The sequence below is a fragment of the Python bivittatus genome, unplaced genomic scaffold, assembly GCF_059951505.1.
Source record: "Python bivittatus isolate LINGU-HERP-01145 unplaced genomic scaffold, Pbiv_v1 ctg000580_np1212, whole genome shotgun sequence".
Lineage (NCBI taxonomy): Eukaryota > Metazoa > Chordata > Lepidosauria > Squamata > Pythonidae > Python > Python bivittatus.
In genome coordinates, this window is record NW_028277087.1 from 10,556,760 (window position 1) to 10,578,486 (window position 21,727).

Sequence of the window (21,727 nt, forward strand, 5' to 3'; positions counted from 1 at the left end):
ATGAATAGTATATGTTTGCTGTACTAAATATATTTGAATTTCCTTTGGAATTTATAAAATGGATTAAGATATTATATGAATCACTGCATCTAAAGTAAAGGTTAATGGTTTTTTTCCCTACTTTTCCACTATTTAGAAGAACTAGACAAGGATGTCCACTTTCACCCTTGCCTTTTAGCATTTGCGTGGAACCCTTGACTTGTGTTATTAGACAACATAGGGAGATCTGTGGAGTAGTACACAACTCAGTTGAACACAAATTGGTTTTATTTGCAGACAACATCTTACTGTTCCAGTGTTGAGGCAAAGGATAGATGCCTTTAGTAAAATAGCAGGATACTCTATTAATTGGTCCAATTTGGAATTGATGCCAATAGGTGAAAATTTGGTTACCCATTCATTTAAGGAATATCAATTCTGTATCTGTATTGAATCTATTAAATATTTAGGCATGTGTATACCAGAGGATATAACTCAGTTAGCAACATGTCATATAAATATATATAAAGAGGTTTCTTCAGATATCGATAGATGGAAGTAATTAAATCTCGCTTTTTGGGGAAAGGTGAACACTCTCAAAATGAACATTATTCCCAGATTAATTTATATTCTGAGAGGAGTGTCAGTGGACTTTAAACTATGACTTATACAACAAAATATAATATTTAGAATTTATTGGACTCCACTACATCTGTATAGAAAAGAATTGTCAAAAACAGCATTTTGTTGGAGATGTAATAAGGACAATGCCTCTTTAAAGCATATGTTTCTACAATGTCCTATACTTACCAAGTTTTGGGAGAAAGTAGTGGACTATTGTGCAAAAAAAGCTAAAATTTTCAGAGGATAATATTCTTTTGAATTATATGCCTAATACATGGAATTTGACATCTGGACAATGTAAATGGATTCTACGTGCCCTTACTATGGCCAAAAGACTAAAACTGCAGCATTGGAAAGATAAATGTATGGCCCCATTTATTCAGTAGATTGAAGACCTGATTGTGCTCGCCACTTATGAGCAGATTGCCAATAGACGGAGACTTTGTATGGACAAGTATACTGAAATATGGGACTCATTTATACAAAATACAGTAGGTTAAAAGAAATGTTAATCACATAAATGTATTGGAAATATATATGCATTTGAATAATATTTGTATTAGATAAGTATATATAGAATTGAAATTTATTGTTATAATGATATGTTATTTTCCTTGTAAGTCAACTCTGGGAAAGAGGCACATGCTGAGTTAATCTTGTTTCCTGAGTAAACATGAGATGTTTTTTATGCACAATTCAAAAGGGTTATGGTGTTATGTCCTTAACATTTATAAATAAAAATTACTGGCTGAGAATCAAAAGGTTTACTGAGGGGTATTTTTGTTGTTCTAAAGTCTGTACAGAGCATTTTGATATTTTGAAAAATGTGCAGAAAGTTTTGAAATAAGCATGTAGGTAGGAAGGCTGGAACCAGGCAGAGGGAGGATGCAGCTTCATTAAGGAATGAAGAATGCGTGTGAACTTGACCATAACAAACCCAGAGATCTGCTTGTTTGAGCTATTTCCGCATTACACTGGTTTCAAAGTCCTTTTAATCAGTTACGATCTTTATGTGAACTCTCAGACATGATAGAAAGCTGTGGTTAATGAATCTGGGTCCCATTCTTTGTTTTTTGCTTAAGAAACGTGTGTTTTACTGGATGGTTCTGTAGTTTTACAGCTGAATCCCTGAATCACATAATACCCCTCTTTTCCTTTTCACCATTTTGCCATGCTCCTTCATGCCTAGGCTTATTTGTTTTCATAATGTCAGTGTAGATCCAGTTTTGGCCTAGCTGAAGCATGTTGCGGTTCCAACAACACAACTGCTATCCTTCATAGAAGCCATCTGGGTTTCTTGCAAACTCATGTTACCCTATTGAGAGTGCCTCAGTTGTATACGTTGGTTTCTTATGATACATATTTGAAATTTCTCTGAAATATATCAACCTTCCCTGACGTTCCAGGTTGCTTCTTAGTCCTTACATCTCAGGGTAATTTCAGACATAACCCACATAACACAGTGTTCTCTGTTGATTTTGTTTTGAAAGCCCGTTCAAGATTTTGAAAGCAGAAATGTGTGCAAAAATAAATTCAGTACATATCTCGACAGATTTCTACTAAGGAAAAGATATAGCAGGAATGCACTTAGAGTAGGAGGAAGTGGTGGTGGGAGGGAGGGAGTTGTATCTTTATTCAGCTACTGGTTTTCAGCTTTGTAATATTTTGTGCTTTTCTGTAAGAAAGACCAGATATAAATTTACATAACCTGTAGTGGGGATATTCAGTATGCAAAAGATTTTGCAGGAACAGGGAGTGCTCTTCTCTTCTCTTCTCTTCTCTTCTCTTCTCTTCTCTTCTCTTCTCTTCTCTTCTCTTCTCTTCTCTTCTCTTCTCTTCTCTTCTCTTCTCTTGATTTGTAATAAGGTGGGGATGAAACAGTTGTGGCCAAAAACAAAAAGTGAAACTATCAGCTGTCATCAAAAATTCTGGTTTACCTGTTTTCTCTCTCTGTCCTACTAATACTTTTCAGACTAGCATGACTATTTCTTTTTTCTGGATTACAAGCAAAAGTGCTGTAGCCATTGGGGAAAGGCATCCTCTAGAAATGCCTTTTGGTATGATGGGCCTGGAGCTTTGAACTGGGGAGAAGAGGAGGTGGTAAAAAAACTTTTCCAGTCAGCTACTCCTGTAATAGTCAAAGTTGAACTTTTCACATGCTTTTCTGACTTTTTAACAAATGAGGGGTTCATAAAAGAAACTGCTTCTGTATTTCATAAAGCACATTTTTTCTTCTCTGCATCAGTGTTCTGTTTGAAGATATCTCTTATGCAGTGAAGTCTCTGGGATTTATGGAGAGTTACTTTTAAAGAGTTACTTCTTATACCTTTGTTCTATATAAACACGCTGACAACAAACACCTTTTGTCTTTGAACCTTTTGTGTATGTGTATTTGTCATTCTACAAAATATTATGAGGAGAGACTTTGTATTAATTTTAGTACTGACTAAAGTAAACTTTGTGGTTATAGCATCATATCTCACACTTTCAGCCTGACAAAGAGTTCTGGAGAATTCAAAGATTTACTCTAGTATTTGGTAATGGGCAATAATAATACTTGCTTGAGAAACTTGGAATATTTCTTATATCCCACATCATTGCCTTGTGGCTTTTTTGTGTGTGTCCATGAGGGTCTATGTATGTGTGTACACTTGTGGACAATATCTTGCATTGTTGAAACAAGGCAGGGATGGGCTGTGGTAGAAGTTACAGTAATATACTAGAGCAAATGGTTTAGGGGATGTGAGTTGTGCTTGTTGAGTGGGTGCTGTTTTTTCAGGACACATCTAGGGATATAAATGCTGCTTTTTCTGACCCAGAGCCAAATATTTTTTGATATTCCAAGGCAGCAATTAACCTTTAAAAAACATTGTGATGGTGTCATTTGCTAGCCAGGATAGGAATGAGGTCTGCTTGTCTCCAGGCTTTGTCTGTTGGAGGCAAACATGGCAAAGCATGCATTTCCTCTGGCCACCTGCTGTTGCTGCAAGGATTTCAGAACAGGAAAATTAATGTTATAACCACAGTACAGTAATATTTTTATTGGAGCCAACAAAAAGGACCAAAGAAGTGGGTTAGTAAAGTTTACACTTTGATGTTGAAACCCCAGAATCTGCCACTTTTAACAGCCTGAAGCTGGAGCAAGGAAATGTTAGGTAGTTTAATTAGATTAAACAATATATCTACCCTCAGAAAACTGTTACACAGCAAACTCAAACAGCAGTTTTATAAACTGGCATATAAGAGGAATTGCTTCTTCCTGCTCTACATGCAGCCTAATTCAGATCTTGATCTATTTCATGTCTTCAGAGCACTGTGTACAGTAAACATGTGGCAATTCACTCCAGTGTTGTTCCCACTTAAGAAACATTGAGGACAGAGCACCTGATTTTTTAAAATGCTTTTTGGAGTCCCTTAGTCTTGAAGTACAGGGTGATGGCAGTACAGTAGTTTTGTACTATAGAGCAGTAAGCTCACATCCTTCCAACAATATAGCAACAAGTAGGCCCCCAAAACAGTGTTTAATAAACAAGAGAAAATTTATGGCACATTTTGAAGAGGGGCAGATTTATTGTGATAGAAAATTCTGCGGATTAGAGGCAACTTCACGCACTACATTCTTTGGTGTGTGTGATTTCTGAACTGAGTAAACACTTTGCATCTCTGAGAAATGGGGATTCTGATTGTATAACTTTCCCTTGCAATAATTTTTCTTTAGTTAGATTAGATTATTAGATTAGATTAGATTTATATTCCAACCTTTGTCAGGTCAAGTTGGTATATATAGTAGGGCTCCCTCCTCCCATTTTTCCCCACCATGATAATTGTGTGAGATAGGTTGAGCTGAGGGAGAATGTTATCAAAGTTATCCATTGAACTTCCATAGTGGAGGCTAGATTTGAATCTGGTGTCTCTACTGCCAGTCCAACAGATTAATTGATATAACACATTGGTCTGTCTTTTAAGGTGCCACAGGCTGCTCTCTTGTATATGTAATAATAAAGACATCTTCCTTGTTTGGGAAGGATATTTAATATTGAAAGAAATTCCTTTTAGTTATAATTACTCCAATTTTATGGCCTGTGGGACTGGTACTAAGATGTCTCTTGTGGAAATATGCTCAGCTTCTCTGCCAGCTTATTGAATTGGAAAGCTGGTGTATATATATCCCTAGATTCCTAGAAGAATTCATGACTTCAGGAAATGTGTCTTGGAGTACATTCAAAAATTATGCCAGGCCTTCATGAAAACATAAAAGTCTTCTAGTTGTGGTAGGGGCACCAAGTATTGGGCACAGTAAACCGAATTTTGGAATTCATGTTGCTCAAAAAGAAGTCTGACTAAGAGTCATCAATAACTTCTATGGAAGATGTAAGTGCAGCTTACTTTCCAATACCAGGATCCAATATGTCAGAAGTTTGGCATAATATGGAACCGCCCCACCCATATTTCAATCAGTGTTACACAAGCAGCTGCATTAGTTCTCTCCTTATGCTGAATGCTTTGCTGGGAGCTATTGCACCAATTCTGTTTCTTCCTCTCCACACATGTTTTTGTGTTGGTTACTTGCATTCCTGGAATCTCAGGCAAACTTCTCTTGGTCTGCTAATCTGCTTCGCCTTGTGTTTTATACAAAAACAAACAAGCTACCTGAATTTTTGTCTTTATAAATATATAGAGAGTGGAGACTCAGAATACCTTTGTTTCTCAATGTGATAAATCTTAAAACACTTGACTGGGAACCCCCATTTTAAATGTCCCACACAGCAGTTCAAAGCTAGGAATTCATTGAAGTGCATCAAGCGCTGCCCCACTTGTTTAAGAAAAGCAGCCTTCAAGGCTCTCCAGTACTAGTTGCATTGACAGAGCATCTTTAAAATGCAGAACCTGGGAACATGCTTAGAAGGTGCTCTTGGTGATTGGGCTGGAATGGGGCTAAAACCTTTAGGGTGTTACTGGTGGTGTGAAGACTCATCACATGCAGGAATTGCATTTAAGACCAAGAAATTGTGTCCACAACTTGGATGATTTAGGAAAAAGTTTTCACAGCAACTGTAACTTTGAAGCATGGGGGTGGGGAATTGATGGTCCAGGCATTGTTTCCATATACAATAAAGGAAGAGAAAAAGGGAAGGGGAATTTCCCCCTTATAGAGATATAGTCATCTGGGTGTTCCTGCCACAGCACTGCTTGATTAGGACAGTACGTACAGATACATCATTCTGCCTGTGGATCTTGGCCAAAGCAAGCTGTTTCAAGCAAATTGAAAACTTTCAAGCTATAATTTTTTTTGCCATTAGGCTTTACCACCCCTGTCAGACCTTATGTATTATTGTCACAATGCAACGTGGCTTTAACTGACATTTTTCCCCCTCCCCACACACACACATGCAGTCAGTTTTTAAAGAAGGAATCTCTTTTTTCCGGATTGTATGATTGGAAAGCCTGTGCAGAGGTCTGCCTTTCCCTTCTCTTTTGTGTGGAAGGGGTTAAGTATCTGTTTGCTTTGTGCAAAGATAGAAAAATGTGTTGAATGGCTTCCTACCCCAAGCAGCCAATGTATTGGCTAAGGGTGAGGGCGGTTCTCTTGTCAGAAGTATTTCCTGACCTGGATTTCTAAGGATCTGGAGCTTTAAAATGTTCTGTTTTCTTGTTCGCAGTTCAGACACTTTAGCTGCTCTCTTGTCCAGGCTGGTCATGGTTTATCTGCTTCTCTGACTTGTCATTGTCTCTTTCCTTACTCAGAACAATGGTATTCCAACTACAATAGCCTTAAATTGCTTAATTTGATTGTTAAAAAAAATTGTACAAGGACTTTTTTTTCCTGAGCAGGGCCCCTGAATCTTTGACCAAGTGACCTAAAGCTTGAATAGTTAAATAAATAAAATTCCACCAGCATGGGCCAAAATAATCCCAGTTTATGGGTTACCAAAAACTAATACTGCTGAAAGTAAAGAGTAGGGGCTGAGTTATCTTGGCTAAGTGCTCCCATGTACACGCAGGTATTTTCTAGTTATTGTTATTACTGTAACAGTATCAGTTGTTGTTTCTGAGCTTTCTGGCTTTGTCTTCATTCCAGTCAGATGTTCTGTAGCAGTATGGGGAGGAGCAAGGGAAAACCTGCAGTATAAAGTTCTGAAATGTAGGAATACTTTGCAGTTTAGGAATCTTTCATATGCCTGTTTAAACTTTACCCATCTGACCCATATATATCTGTCATTTGAGGAAGATGTGGCCACACGAGCAACCATAGATTTATCATTAGAGCTTCAGTTCTCCTTCATTCAATATAGGATGCCTGATCTTTCCAAGCATATGTGAAAGATGAGACATATAGGTCAATATAGCAGTCTTTTGCAGATGGAGGAATACATCATTGTTTTGCTGATAGATCTCTGATCATCTTTGTGATTTCTGTGCACTTCAACATAGGAGATATTTGTGTCTGTACAAATCCAGACTCTGAAGTAGGATTGCACAGGCATATTTGCAAAGGACATTGGTTCTAGGTATCTGGAATTTTGAATCTTGGAGTAAGTTTCCCCAAACCACACTTTACCCACTGATCTACAGTGTAGATACAATGGAAGATATGATACTGTCTTCCAAGAAAATGAACCCATCTTCTCCCCACATCTGAATATGGGAGTGTTGTCAAATACTTGGAGTTGCTTTCATATATTGATTATTTGTGAACTTCTTTTTGACAGTTCTGTGTTCTTCAAGCGATTAATTATGTGCCATCAAGTTGTTGACTCTTAGTGACCACATAGATAGATTTTCTCTATGACTATCTGCCCCTAACTTGGTCTTTCAGGTCTTCCAGTGGTGCACCCATTGCCACTGTAACTGAGTCCAACTACCTTGCTGCTGGTTGTCCTATTCTTCTCTTTCCTTGGTATCACTCAGATACTTTTTAGTAGTAGCTGGAAGAAATCTTCACATTCGCATAGAAATCCTGCTCAGCTGGTTATTCCAGTCTTACTCTGTTCTGATTTCCCAGGCAGACTGCAGAAGAATTGTCCTTACTTGGGAGTGGGATCTCTTTGCAAAATGGACATCAAAGCTAACAATGAATATTTACAATTCTGGCCACTGAAACTGTATTGTTTCTGTGAACAGCCTTCAGATGCATTGTGCCTCTTTATAATTCCATGAATCTATCTGCATTGTTCCTGTTCTGGAATACCAAGAAATTTAGCTTGTCTAGTATTGCCATTCTTCTGTTCTTCACACAAGGTGGAGGAGATAGCAAACCATGCTGCACAAGTAAAACAGAAGGCTTTTTAGTGTTTTACTCTTCTTGGTTTTGTGGCATACTGTATCTGTTTTAAAACTTAATTTCCAAGGCTCTGCTGTAAATGTCTTTGCATACTTTTGGGACGTTGGGTGGCTGCTGTCTTGCCATCTTAAATCTTCACTAGAGTTGTTTGACTACTTCTGCTGCACTGTGCAATTTCTGCATCTTCCATTTTAAAGATATCTCTACTTGAGCTAAAATTAAAACTGAATTATTTTGTTTGGTGGGGAAGAAAGGATTAGCTAAAAAATATTCTCTGTGTTTCCCCAGCTATCAACAGAACTCTTACTGTCTGTCTGTCTGTCTGCCTGCCTGCCTGCCTGCCTGCCTGCTTGTTTGCTTGTTTGTTTGTTTGTTTGTTTATTTAAAATGTTATATACTGCCTACTTCCTGAGACTCAAGGTTTAAGTAATTTTTTCCCCAGCCAGGCATTCTTTGCATATGCTGGGATTGCAACTTCCCAAATTCCCAGCCAAGAAGGATAAGGAGTAATTGTGCTGGCTGGAAGTTCTAGGAAGGGCACCATACATCTTGAGGGTACCGAGGTGAGGAAAGGCTGTTTTAAAGCAAGACAATCCCTGTTGAAAAGTGGTCTTTGCTGTTTAATTTTTGTTTTCAGTCTTTGCTCCTGAGTAAAGAACATGATGTCGGTTCTGCTGGATCAGATACATTCAGTTAACTAGCATTTATTACTAATAGCAGTCAGCCAGAATTCTCTGAGAAGCCCACAAGCAGGGCATGCAGGAAACAGCTATCTCCTTTCTGGCTCCATTAATTATTAGGGATAGACTGCTTCTAGATATAGAAGTTCTGCCTTTCTAAGTATGGCGCATCAGCCTAGATTTTGGGAATGTATGGGGTGCCTTTGCTTAATATGGGTATTTGTTAGCCCCTTCTAACCATAAGCAGCCAATTGAGCTTCATAGTTTTATTTGAGTGTCCAAAGAATAATGCTTTTGCTGTGCTTATTGAAACCTCACAGATAGTATTTTTTGTTCCTCTGGAAATATTCTTATATGTGGTTTCTCTCTCACTCTCTTCTACTTCCAGAACCAACAGATGCAACAAACATAATAAGATTGTACAAGGAAATTGCCTATTACTCTCACAGGGCTGGAAAATAAATCAATTAAGCTCTTGTTTATAGACTACTGTCACTTTCCAGTCTGAGTCATTTTGCAGTCATATCTGCTCTGACTTTTCACAGTCTTTCTTGAGACTGTAGGAACAGAATATTGGAATGAAAACTGTATTCTACTTTTCATTAGCTAACTCTATTAGTGGTTTGAAGTACCACAAATATATTTCAGGCTATATGATCTTATCAGGATTAAAGTGAAAATTAGTGCAAAAAACAACAGAAGCTGCTGGAACACAAACATTTTGACCAGATATACATATGTTAATTTGCTTTTGCCATTATAATTGACAATATCATGGAAGAAGAGGTGAGAAACTCAGTCCCCTTCCAGTTCTCAAAAGCTTTGCTGTCTCTTAAAAAGCTGCATCATGGTTTCAAAAGATCTATTTTTAAGCCATCTGAGGCTGTGGATCAAGAAGCCTGTGGCTTTGAGATATTTTGATCAAAATCTGGCTGTTGGCTTAAGATTCTCAGTAGTTTTTGCTCTAAACCCGGTCTTTTTTGTGGCCCTGAGCATATATATTCTGCCTCTTCATTTCTGGAGAGTAGCAACTATAAGGTAGAAGGGGTAGTTTTGATGTTTTCTAGTGGCTAGCCCCACCAACTTTAGAAATAATCTGAAGTTCCTGATTATCAGTCTGCTCAAGTATGAATATTTCAGAGCTAGATGTTACCTGATTTTGTCTGTATACCTTACCCTAGCCTTGCCTATAGTACTTGCTACTGGCTAGGCATTATTAGTAATTCGACTGGCAGCACTTTATTTATTTGTTTTATTTATATTTCAAATTTAGACACCACCCATCTCATGAGGAAGTGACTTCCTTACTGTGCAGTAGAGTCTTATGACTTTGAACTGGAGTAGAGCAACTGCAGTGGTTAATGACGTTAGGATAGCATGCAATCTTTTTCTGGCACAGTGGGGAGGGGACTGCATAGCCATTTAGCCAAGAGGCAGGGTCCAGTTTTTCTATGAAGGGATTCTCCCCTTCCTCTCAAGTCTACGTTTCTGCTTGTTTTGTTCTGATTTTAACCATGTCCTGCTTGATAGCGTGTTGATTATCAAAAATGGGTAAATAGAGGCATACTATTCCTTTAAGAAATAGCTAAAAATACATCAATATGTACATTGTCATCCCCCCATCCCAGCATCACCAGCTTTTCTGTGCTGAAAGGACTAAAATTGAGTAAACAGAATTGACTTCTTGCCAGTCTAGATATTAAGATGCACGTTTCAAAATTGATATTATTGTCTTGGAGGATACATAAGGGTTTGGCTGGTCTCAGAATAAAAGTATCACAAATATCACAAAGAGAGAAAGAGAGTTTAGTCTTAGAGTTTATGGGGAGGGGTTGATGGAATATGAAGGTAAAATCTTTGGTGAAACAAAATGTAGGCTATTATAAATTAAGAATGGGTAGTGAGCCGTTTGTTCATGTTTGTGTTTGGACTGAATTGATATATGTAAATGTATGGAAGTTGGTCTTGTGTTGGTCTTGTGAAGATAAGGTGCTGCACTGCAAAACTTGAACAAAAATAAAACTAGATGTTTAGATCTGGGATCTTGGGATCTACCACAGGGTGTCTGTGGCATCAATACGGCCAAAGACACCTCACTCGCTGCTTGCGCCACTTTTTTATATTTTTAAAATATTATTTTATGTTTTAAAAATAGGAAGTTACCTTGCTGTAAAGAACCAGCCTTTTGTATCATTATTATTTTAAGAATGATTCTTGGCTTCCGCTAGGATTCCTAAGCTTTCTTAGAAATAAAAATGGTAAGTAATGCAGCCCACTGCATTGGTTGGAAATGCATTCTACATTTTAGAAAAAGGGCAAAGATAAGCAAACGTAATAGAAATCAGTCTGCAGGATTGGGGGCACAGGGGTGGCCATTAGCATTCTGGTAAATAGTCATAAAGTATTGATTTATGGGGGACCCTAGTATGCATGTATATGTTGATGAAGCAATAAAGGTATTTTCCCTTGATGTGAGGAGCACCTGCTCCTAAAAGTGCCTAGTAATCATCTCTCCTCATTTCTCTTCTCCAGTGTGTCCTGCCACGTGCAAGTCTCAGGGCTGTACCCCAACTGGCAAGTGCTGCCACACAGAGTGCCTTGGCAACTGCATTGAGCCCAACAATCCACAGAAGTGTGTGGCATGCCGGAATTTCTTTTTGGATGGCAAGTGTGTAGAGACATGTCCACCTAATTACTATCGCTTCAAAGGCTGGCGGTGTGTGACTTTTGACTTCTGTCAGGAGCTGCACAATAAATGCAAGATGGCCCGCGAGTCTGAATGCTATGTTATCCACAATGGCGAATGCATCTCTGATTGCCCTTCAGGTTACACCTTGAACTCCACCAAGTGAGTTCTTCCTTTCTATCTTCTCTTCTTATTGGTTGGGATAGAGATAGTTGTGAGGTGTTTTGAGAGGTATATCAGGATTAGTAACAAAGCAATTAGGAATAAGAAATAAATAAGAAATAAAAAGTAGCATTTTGTGCCAAGCAGTAACAAAGAAACATGCAGTCCAAAATATGGGGAACCTTTCAGATTTGTGATGATGTCTTAGCTCTCAGTAAGCAGAAATCACATGATGCACCTATGCTCTTTTTCTCCCCGTAACATTAAAGTCACAAGTATTCTTTAAGTATAATTCAAATACAGTCTGCAGACAATGCTTGTCATTTTAAATTAGAAAATACTGAATGGAAATATGTTTAATCAGTGTATGTGTATATTATTTAAAAGCAATTTAGTACTTCTGCAGTTTAGTTATCGAGTTGGATGAGACGATAGATATATATGCACGCATATTTGTGCTGTCTTCCAAATGCATGGAAAACATTCCTTGGTTTTGGTTACTTGGAACTTGCCTCCTTCCAACTCATCATAAATTTTGTAACAAGACAACTATTTTTTTTTTGATTCCTTGTTAGTTCTTATGTTGAAAAGAGGGAAAATAGTAAAGAAGAGCAACATGTCCACAGGAGAGGAAATGGACATTTTGGAGCATTCTCAGTTAAAAAAAATAGATAATTGGCAATTCAGTTGTTTATCACAGAAGAGCTTGTTTCTATTTCTATTTTATTTTTATTTTGGTTCTTAGTTTTAAGCTGCCCAGAGTCGTATGGAAGTTGTGTGGCCTATAAAATAAACAAACAAACAGTGAATCAGATACTTTTCTGAATATTAGTGCTAATTGTAATATTTTTCAGTTCATTCCATTCCAGGGACTTTGTACTAACATGGAGTTTTGAGCCTGGCGGCAGTTTTCTTTGCTTTCCTGAAGGTAGATCCTTCCTAGTATGGTAGCATTATACTGGCAACATACAACTTATACTTATCTTCTTGCCTGCCTGCCAGTTCCTCCATGCTAGATTTTTTTTAAAAAGTTCTTTCAGATGATTGAATCCTATGCTAAAGTCATGTTTGAAATTTGAATTATTAAGGAACCAGGAAGATCACAAGCCAACATGGCCATGGGGACAGGGCAGTAGCTCCATTGTCAAATCCTTCATCCTGGTTGAGGCTGGAAAAAGACTGTCCTGAAGAGATTAGCTAATTACTAAGGCATCACCTGTTGTGCAGATTCTGGGTTCTTGTAATAGTGGCTATGAACTCTAGAATCCTTTCCTAGATTGGAAAAGTTGATGTTTTACTGTGCCATTATCCATTATATTAAGCATTCAACAGCCTGAATGTCCCCCTCTGGTATATTCTTTTCCAGCTTACTCTGCACACCCTGTGCAGGGCTTTGTCCAAAAATTTGTGACTTGGGTGAAGAAAAGGTAATCGATTCAGTTACTGCTGCACAGGGACTCCGAGGCTGCACCATTGTGAATGGAAGCTTGATTATCAACATTCGTGGAGGAAGTGAGTGTCCAAGTCCTATTTTACTTTGTGTCATCTAGAGAAGATGTGAACATTTTTTTTGTCCAGTAGCCATATCTTGTCCACCATATCACTTCTGATGAATGGCAGTGATGCGTGACGTTGCCAGAGCGAGGATTGAAATTTGCACCCATTTTTTTTTTTAACTTGGAGGAGGGATGATGGGGTATCTCAAAATATTAGGCTTACTGGAAGAAATGCCAAAATTTTGGTCTACCAGAAAATCAGTTTTGCCAGTGTATTTCAATATTGCAAATTTACAAAGGTCATGGGTGCAAAAGTGTGGCCTAAGGGCCAAAAGTGGCCTGCTGACATATCTTTTGGGGGAGGGGGAAGTTAAGGAGAAAACTGGCAGATTTAAATCTTGCAAAAACTTAAGGAATCTATTTCACCCCTTAACATTCCCCCCCACAAACTGATGCTGATCGTACTCATTTTCAGAAAGCAGCTCTCAAAAGCTTTATTGGCCCTCGAGCAATCCTGTCATAGGTTATGGGTAGTCCAACCCAGGCCTAATAAGATAAGCAAACGCACTAGTAAAGGATAAAGGAGTAATACTTGGGAAAGGTATAGCAGGATTCCCTTTGGACATATCATGTGTCTCTGTTTTGGGGCCATGGAAGCTACTTGCTGCTGATGGTGATCATTTTTAGTGATTGTAATAGTGACTTTGGGTATTTCTTCACATGGATTAGGACCTAATATGGATAAGAAGCTGCTCTTTGTTCATAATTTGTGGCTTGAATGGCTGATGTTTCACTCTCCTTTAGCTAACATTGCTGCTGAGTTGGAAGCCAACCTTGGTTTGATTGAAGAAATCTCAGGTTACTTGAAAATCAGTCGCTCCTATGCCCTGGTGTCTCTTTCTTTTTTCCGCAAGCTCCACCTGATCAGAGGACAGACTTTGGAAACAGGGTGAGTTCAATTCTTCAGGGATATCTTGAACCTATTGAGAATAATGGTATGTTTCCCCACTTCTGCGTCATTATAAAATGTCACAAGCAAGTCAGTCTGCTGTTAAGACACAGGAAGTAGGAAAAATGGTGGTAGGTTTTGATCTTCTGTTCTTTGGTCCCTGGTCTCAAGAGGGTTTAACTTATTTTGATTATTTTGATTTAGAAATGAGAGCTGATTGCAGGGGAGGCCACTTAGCAATCTCCTGTTTCTTCTTTCTGCATTTGTTTTCTTCACCTCCCTCTTTTCTTCACCCAGAAATTATTCATTCTATGCCCTGGACAACCAGAATCTCCGCCAGCTTTGGGACTGGAGCAAGCACAATCTCACTATTGCCCGAGGGAAGCTCTTCTTCCATTACAACCCCAAGTTGTGTCTGTCAGAAATCCATAAGTTGGAAGAGATCTCAGGAACGAAAGGGCGCCAGGAGAAGAATGATATTGCTCTCAAGACCAATGGCGACCAGGCTTCTTGTAAGGATGAGTTGATGCTGTCCAAGGGAAATAGATAAATATAAATAGATGTGATGTTCGTTTTCTTAATTCTGGATAAGTGGGTACTAAACGTTATCTTACTGGGCTAGGATGCACATATAGATGCTCTGTATTTTGGGGGGAGGGTGTACATCTTAAGTAATGTTTATTGATTATTACTTCACAGCCTCTAGTTTTTGCTGGTAATTAGGAAATTATTACTTTGCCTTGGAGTCAGGCAGAGGCAAGAAGACACATTTCTCTCAGTTTTAGGAATCATCCTGCCACTCTCCCTTGATTTGGCATCAGTAACTGCCCAACTGTTCACTTGTGTGGTTGTAGCTTTTTTTTTTTTTTAATCTCAAAGCAAAGAGGAGAGGAAGCGGGCACTGGTCCAGAACCATACATTTGTTGTGTTTTGGCTTTGTTTCCTTCTGGGAATGTTTCTGCACTCAAAGATCTAGCTTCCAAATTGGTAACATCCTGTTTATGTATACTGTATATTTTCAGAGTCAGTTGCAAAGCAAATCCAGTGCTCTTTGATGAATTTCTGCCAGGCTGGCAGAGCACAAGACAACTTGTCCCCACAGCCTCCCTTAGCAATAGCACATATGTGTGTGAGAGGCTCTCTGCTTACTCTCTGTAGATCAGAGGGGCCTGTTTTCTATGGCCACAGCTGCCTGCGTATTAATTCATGGGAGGATGGGGGGGTAATAAATACCACACCATAACTTCCCCCCCCCCTCTACCTCCACTTTCAGATTAGAAAATCAGTCCATTATTTCTGGAACTTCAGCCTTTTTTCATTTTCCCCTGATCCTAGATAACAATTTCCCATCATGGCTTATTCATTAACACCTACTTTGCCTTCATGTAGGGTCCTGGTGTTTCCATGGTTCTTCAGTTTCATTTGGCAGTAGCCCATGGGGGGAAGTTTCATGTTCTTGGCTCTCTCTTCTGATTCAGTATTGCTTTCCTGTTGGGCTAACATCACTTCTGTGGGTCTTGCAGTGTATGGGATTTACTTTTCTGAATACATATGAAATACTAAATTTAGTTTGGTTGTACCATTGTTTTTTGTATGCATGAATGGTTGTTAATGCAAATGTGATGTCATCCTCTGCAGGTGAAAATGAAGTGCTGAAGTTTTCTTTAATAAAAACATCCAGTGACAAAATTGTACTGAAATGGGAGCCATATTGGCCGCTGGACTTCCGTGACCTTTTGGGCTTCATGCTGTTCTATAAGGAAGCGTGAGTAGACAAACTCTGTAAAAGCCAAGTTCCTGGCTACCGAAGCCTAGATTGTGCAGCCCAGAAGAGTAGGACTGAGAAAGGCTAATGGTCATACAGACAGAGGGCTAGAAAGTACCAGAGTTGCCTCCAGCTAACAGGCGTAGTTCTTTCATTTAATATTCTTGTAGACTGAGCGTGGAAAGAAGCAGTAGTCTTCATAGTTGGACAAGAATCAAATAACCTGCAGCTGAGAGGCTTTGTAAATATTAGACTTATAAAAATAAAGTGATAATCAATAGATTTGATCCTATATTAGCATAAAATAAATTGATTAACTGTGGGGAAGAGATGAAATTAACTTTGTAGTTACTGTAAATACATTTTAACTATTGATATTAACCATTTTTAAATTACTAATCTTACAGTTACTATTAAAAATGCTTCACATTAAAAGAAAATTGAAACAGAAATAAATAACATCAGCTCTATAAAAACATCAGTTATGTTCCGTAGGCAGACAACATCATGGCCTCTGCTTGTGTTCCTAACCCGGTGGAGGCTTTCAGTGATAGCAAGTTGCTAGTTGGAATAGCTTCACACTATTGATGCATAGCCCCTGAGTGCTGTGGTTTTACCATTGTACTACACAAAAATTGGCATTCCTTGTTCAGTTGGGATATTTGACCATAGTAGACTGGCATGAGTCTCTACACCACCTAGCACTCACTATCATTGGCCAGTCCGGTTGGAGAGAAAGGTTCTTTCTCATTTCCATAACTCTGGACTTGTCAATGGCTTCATTGTATCCATTGCCCCTCTTTAAAATGAATAGCACATTTGTGCCTATGTATATGCATTGCTTTTCTGAAATAGCAGCTGGTGTCCTTTCCCTTACTTTTTGGGCCAGTCCCTTCCGGAACGTGACGGAATTTGATGGCCAGGATGTTTGTGGCTCCAACAGCTGGACGGTGGTGGATATTGAACCTCCTCCCCGGCCGACTGATGGCAGGGCACCATCCCATCCTGGGTTTCTGATGCGGAACCTGAAAGCCTGGACTCAGTATGCCATTTTTGTGAAGACACTGGTCACCCATTCAGATGAGCAGAAGATCTATGGGGCGAAGAGCGAGATCATATACATTCAGACTAATGCTTCTGGTGAGCAGTACTGCTGTCTTGCAGTGTTCAGAAACTGCTAATCAAAAAATTCTTGAGGGGGGATTGTTATAACTGATTCCTTAGCTAAAGAATTATTTACTACAGTTGTAATTATTCTAATAATTATTCTAATAATCTGCAGGATAAAGACACTAGCTTAGAATTAGAATTAGTTGGAAAAGACTTGTAGGTCATCTAGTGTGACCCCTTTTATAGCAGGAATCGAGTGAACCATCCCCCCTAGGTGGCCCCAGCTCCCATTTGAAAATCTTCTCAGTGAGGGAGTCCATCAGCTCTTACCACCAGGAAATTCCTCATAATATTCAGCCGAATCTCCTTTCTTTTTAATTCAATTCCATCGGTCCTTATCCTACTCTGTTTCAGTAAAATAGGTCCACTATTGCATGTGACAGCTTTTTAGATATTTATAGACCATTATCATATCTCCCCTAAGTTTTCTCTTGCAAGCCAAACATGCCCGTCCCCTTTAACTGCTCCTCATAGAGCTTAGTTTCCAGACTCCTTATCATCTTGGTTAGTACTCCTCTGAATCTGCTCCAGCTTCTCTATATACCATTTAAAGTTCATTATCCAGAACTGGACATAGTATTCCAAGTGCAGTCAAACCAGCCCAAAATAAAACAGAATGATTACTTCCCAAGATTTGGATGATGTCTTTGTAATGGGAATTTCATGAAAAGGATAGGCCTATTAGTGGTTATTAGGCATAGCGGAACCTCCAACTTCAGGGATGTTCTGCCTCAGAATATTAATTACTTAATACAAACCACAGGGAATGTTTATGTCCTACCTGTTATGCCTTCAGCTCTAATGGGGGCATATAGCTGCCTGCTGTTAGAAATGAGATTAGGCTAAGCAGACCCACATTGTTTGACTTGATAAGGTTTTTGTTCACCCTGTTCCTATTTTTGTGATGGTTATTTTTTTTTCTCTCTCCAGTGCCAACTGTCCCCCAGGATCCAATTTCTGTTTCCAACTCTTCATCACAGATCATTCTGAAGTGGAAACCACCTTCTGATCCCAATGGGAATATTACACATTATATGGTATCCTGGGAACAGCAAAGTGAAGACAGTGAACTCTATGAACTAGATTACTGTCTGAAGGGTAAGACAGGCTAGCTGTGTCCCCCTACTTTTTAGCCTTAAACTGAATTGCAGCTTCTTTCCAGTAGGAATCGGCACTACTCATTTAAAAACATGGTATCTTTCCTAAGGCTGTAGATCCCTTACTGACCATTAATCTTTTAGGATCATGAAACATAGGAGCTTTACTGTCCATCTGTCCTGCAGGCTTGAAGCTACCCTCTCGGACATGGTCTCCCCCTCTAGTAGATGATGGCAACAAGCACAATGTGAGCGAGAATGAAAAAATGAGTGGAGAGTGTTGTACCTGCCCTAAAACAGACTCTCAGATCCAGAAGGAGTTGGAGGAATCTGCCTTCCGGAAGACTTTTGAGAATTACCTCCACAATGAAGTATTTGTTCAGAGGTAAGTTCCTGAGTGTGGCTGCCTTTCTTCTGGCTTAAGTGAGGACATTCAGATTTGCTTTCTCTGCTGTCAAGCAGGAGACAGATGGAGGTATAACTGTCAGAGTACTTAGTTTATAGTACTAAACAATAATAAAGCTGTTGGAAAAAGCAACTAATTCCTTGAGAGGTTTTACAAATACTCAACTTACTGTAACTGGTTTTGTTTAAGTATTTTCCTTTCTTGGCCAGGCAAACAGAAGTTTCTGAAATTATTCTTTACTCTTGTGGTAAATACAAAATCCTACAGAATGTCTTATATATGTGCTGCCTCACTGGGGAAAAGCAGGTGCTACTCTTTAAGGTTTTTCTCATCCTCCCACATCAGCAAGTAATGTCATAATAAACAGTCTGTTATGCCTTATCTTCTGTTTTTGGTAGATTCTGGCTAGAGTGCCCTGGAAACATAGTGAGCTTCTGATATTAACACAATAGTATCATTGGTTCCTTGTAGAAGGAGACTTTCTTACCTTCCTAATGTGTCTCAGATAATTTGATGCAACTTTGCCTGTGTTGTTCCAGCTGTCTGTGAGGCTTTGTTTGACATAGCTGCTGGTCTTTTATAAGGCAGGGGAACTTTGGTCCAAGCGTTCATTTGGTTAGCAGGCAAACTAAATGAAGAATCTCAAAGGTAATGATTCAACTAGGCCTGAGCCTTAGTGACTCTTATGAAAGATAATGAAGTTTATGGGAGTTCTGGCATTACTTGTTTGTTGAGCTTTCTTGGACAGTAACTTTACTTAAGGGGAAAATGTTTTTTTGCATATTTGACCATCTTGAAAGAAGACAGTCTTTGTTTGATGGAAACATAGTGGTAAAGACCTCAGATGAGGAGGAATAACAGGCTGAGGCAGTGATCAGTACTAGGTGCAATAATAAAAACTTTCATTGACCTGATTTTCTCTGAAAAGTCTACAGGAAAGTAGTTCTTTCCTTTTCCTGAGATTGGGATATCTCACTGGCTTTTCAGTTTGCCGATGGTTTAAGCTAGAATCCAGGCAAATGTTGGAATTAAAGATGTACAATGGACAATGACTAGGGGCAGATAATTTAGATCAGGACATTTTCTGGTTTGAGGTAACAGTCCCTCATTTGCTTCTTGAAACATTTTTTGTAGCTGTGCCAACAAAATAGGTCTTATTTTTAAATACATTAGCTCTTATATTACAAGATGTTTATGTGTGCTTGCTCTCTGGTATGATATATCTGTGAACTCTGGCCTATCCTGAAGGAGGACACAGCTCAGGACAATATATGTGCTCAAGATAACTGCTTCTACATGGTTAATAAGTAAATTGGATGAAAATGGAACCAGAGTGTAGAGCTTCTGCTTTTCAGAAAAAACAAGAACTGTTTTTATGCTTAGCACTATATGTGAAATCTTACTGAGTGGACCTTTTACAGATACCTGTTTTCAGTTGAATTACATTTTTTTGGTGTTTTTCAACAAATTAAAATCTGAACTAATCACCTCAGGTAGATAAGCAGTACCTCATTCTGCTTCTTGTGGCAGATGTAGAAATTATTTTCACTTAAAGAGGACTAGAGTTTCCCACCTTCTTTTATTGTATTAGCAAACCTCAAAGGGATCACTATACTCTGTTTTTATAAAACTAATATGCAAGTGGAAATCATCTGCATATGTACTGAGGTGGGGGAAAGATTTCATGGTATGTGTTGTTTAAGGAATTTGAGCTTTGTGGCACTTTAAGGATTAACAAATTTATTATAACTGTTCATGGATCATGATCCACTTCTTCAAATGTATAAAGTTCTGAGAATGAAATATTATAAATGTGTCAACTTTAATTGAGAAGGTGGCAGGAAGGAATAGTGAAAGAAGTTGAGTGATGACCATAAGCATAGCAGTAATTAGGTATGGCAGATATTCTGATATTAAATAGCAAATTAATTAATGTAATATGATACTAAAATCTGGTGTTTGTTTCATCCACGAGAAAGAGTGGTAAATCTAAATATTTCTATTATTTTTAAATTGGATAGTTGTTGTAATTTCTTAAGGATTGCCCTTTTTTCATCAGAGAATAGTGTAATGAAGAATTGAAATGTGTCCTGGTTTTTGAGCATTGCCATTTATTGTTTTGCATAGAGATCAGTCAGATTATCTGATGTAAAGTATAGTGGGGCATTGCACAATTGATGGCATATACCACGTTGGAGGATCCAGAGTGGCCTGAGCTTGAAGCAGCTAAGGTCAATAGCAACAGCAAACCATGCTGCAAAGATAGACACAGAAATCAAATGTGGGAATGTTGTTGCTGTATTTATTGTTGCATCACTTTCACAGAATTGAGAATGTCACCCACAACATCAAGGAGACACGTTTGCTCTTTGTCCAGAGAGTTACCATATATACTTTTAAAAAAAATCTATTTGTTATTTTATTCAATTGTTGTACGCTGCCCAGAGTCACTTTGTGTGAGATGGGTGGCTATATAAATGTGATAAATAGATACATAAATACATAAATAACACCATTTGTTAGCAATAACCAACTTATTTCACTGAACAGACTACTCAATATCTATGGAAAAGAATAAATGGATACAAATCTGAAATGTCAATTATAAAAATACCCATTGGAAAATAGAACAGGAGAACAGTAACTAACAGTTCTACTTTGTAGAACTGCATATTTATGGGAGGTGTCATTTTAGATAAAACACCACAGTCAATATAGTAGAAATGAAATGCATAAAACCATTTAAACAGCAGCAAAAGATTGCATCACTTCAAAATGTTATAGTCATGTCACAATAGGTTTAACAGTTCTGGGCAAATTAGAGCCAAACTGAAATAAACAAGCCTTTCCTGGAACTCCAAAGAGTAGGAGTCAATCAGGAAGCAAACAGTATCACTAGAAAAGGACCAATTTCAGAGCAAGGCCATAAAACACAAGGGGTAGGCAGATTCATATGTAAAAGGATGTAGTCCTTCAGATAAATTCTCATGTAGAAGACAGTCTTCTCCGATATTGTGCCCCCTCCAGTTGTATTTGGGCTGCAGTTTTCAGAATTCTTAGGCAGTGTAGGAAAGGACTGTTTGAAAACCCTGGAAGTTGTAGTCTCAGTGTCTCTGGAAGGCATCAGGTTGGAGAAGTTTGGTCTTCTTAGCTAATCAGTTATAGAGAGGGAGGGAAATAGGTGAGAACCATTGTATAAGCAAAGAGGGCTGAAACATTCCTGAAGTCCTGGGAAACAAGGTAATATTTGAAAAAGACTCAGGCGGGCTCTTCCCTGATTCACTGGAATATAAGAGGGAAGGGAGGTAAAGCACCATCAGGGTTGCAAGATTCTGTTATTGTAGCCTATCTCAATAACATATAGTTCTAACCTTCCTCTGGAGTTTCTTTCAGGGTTCTTAAAGGGTTGACAACAGTTTTCTGATTTGCAC

The 21,727-nt window shown here is 38.5% G+C and overlaps 1 protein-coding gene across 2 annotated transcripts in view; it reads left to right on the forward strand.

Moving 5' to 3' along the window:
• The window catches only part of INSR (insulin receptor), an 83,563-nt gene that overhangs the window by 41,027 nt on the left and 20,809 nt on the right, over window positions 1-21,727 (forward strand). For both annotated transcript variants that reach the window (XR_015797648.1, XM_088149570.1), the window contains exons 3-10: window positions 11,098-11,413; window positions 12,780-12,925; window positions 13,714-13,858; window positions 14,156-14,370; window positions 15,497-15,623; window positions 16,513-16,763; window positions 17,724-17,891; window positions 18,077-18,275. Coding sequence is in view for 1 of the 2 variants with exons in the window: in XM_088149570.1 (XP_088005696.1) it covers window positions 11,098-11,413; window positions 12,780-12,925; window positions 13,714-13,858; window positions 14,156-14,370; window positions 15,497-15,623; window positions 16,513-16,763; window positions 17,724-17,891; window positions 18,077-18,275 (1,567 nt within the window). In the remaining variant the exon portion in view is untranslated. The remainder of the gene's footprint in view (window positions 1-11,097; window positions 11,414-12,779; window positions 12,926-13,713; window positions 13,859-14,155; window positions 14,371-15,496; window positions 15,624-16,512; window positions 16,764-17,723; window positions 17,892-18,076; window positions 18,276-21,727) is intronic.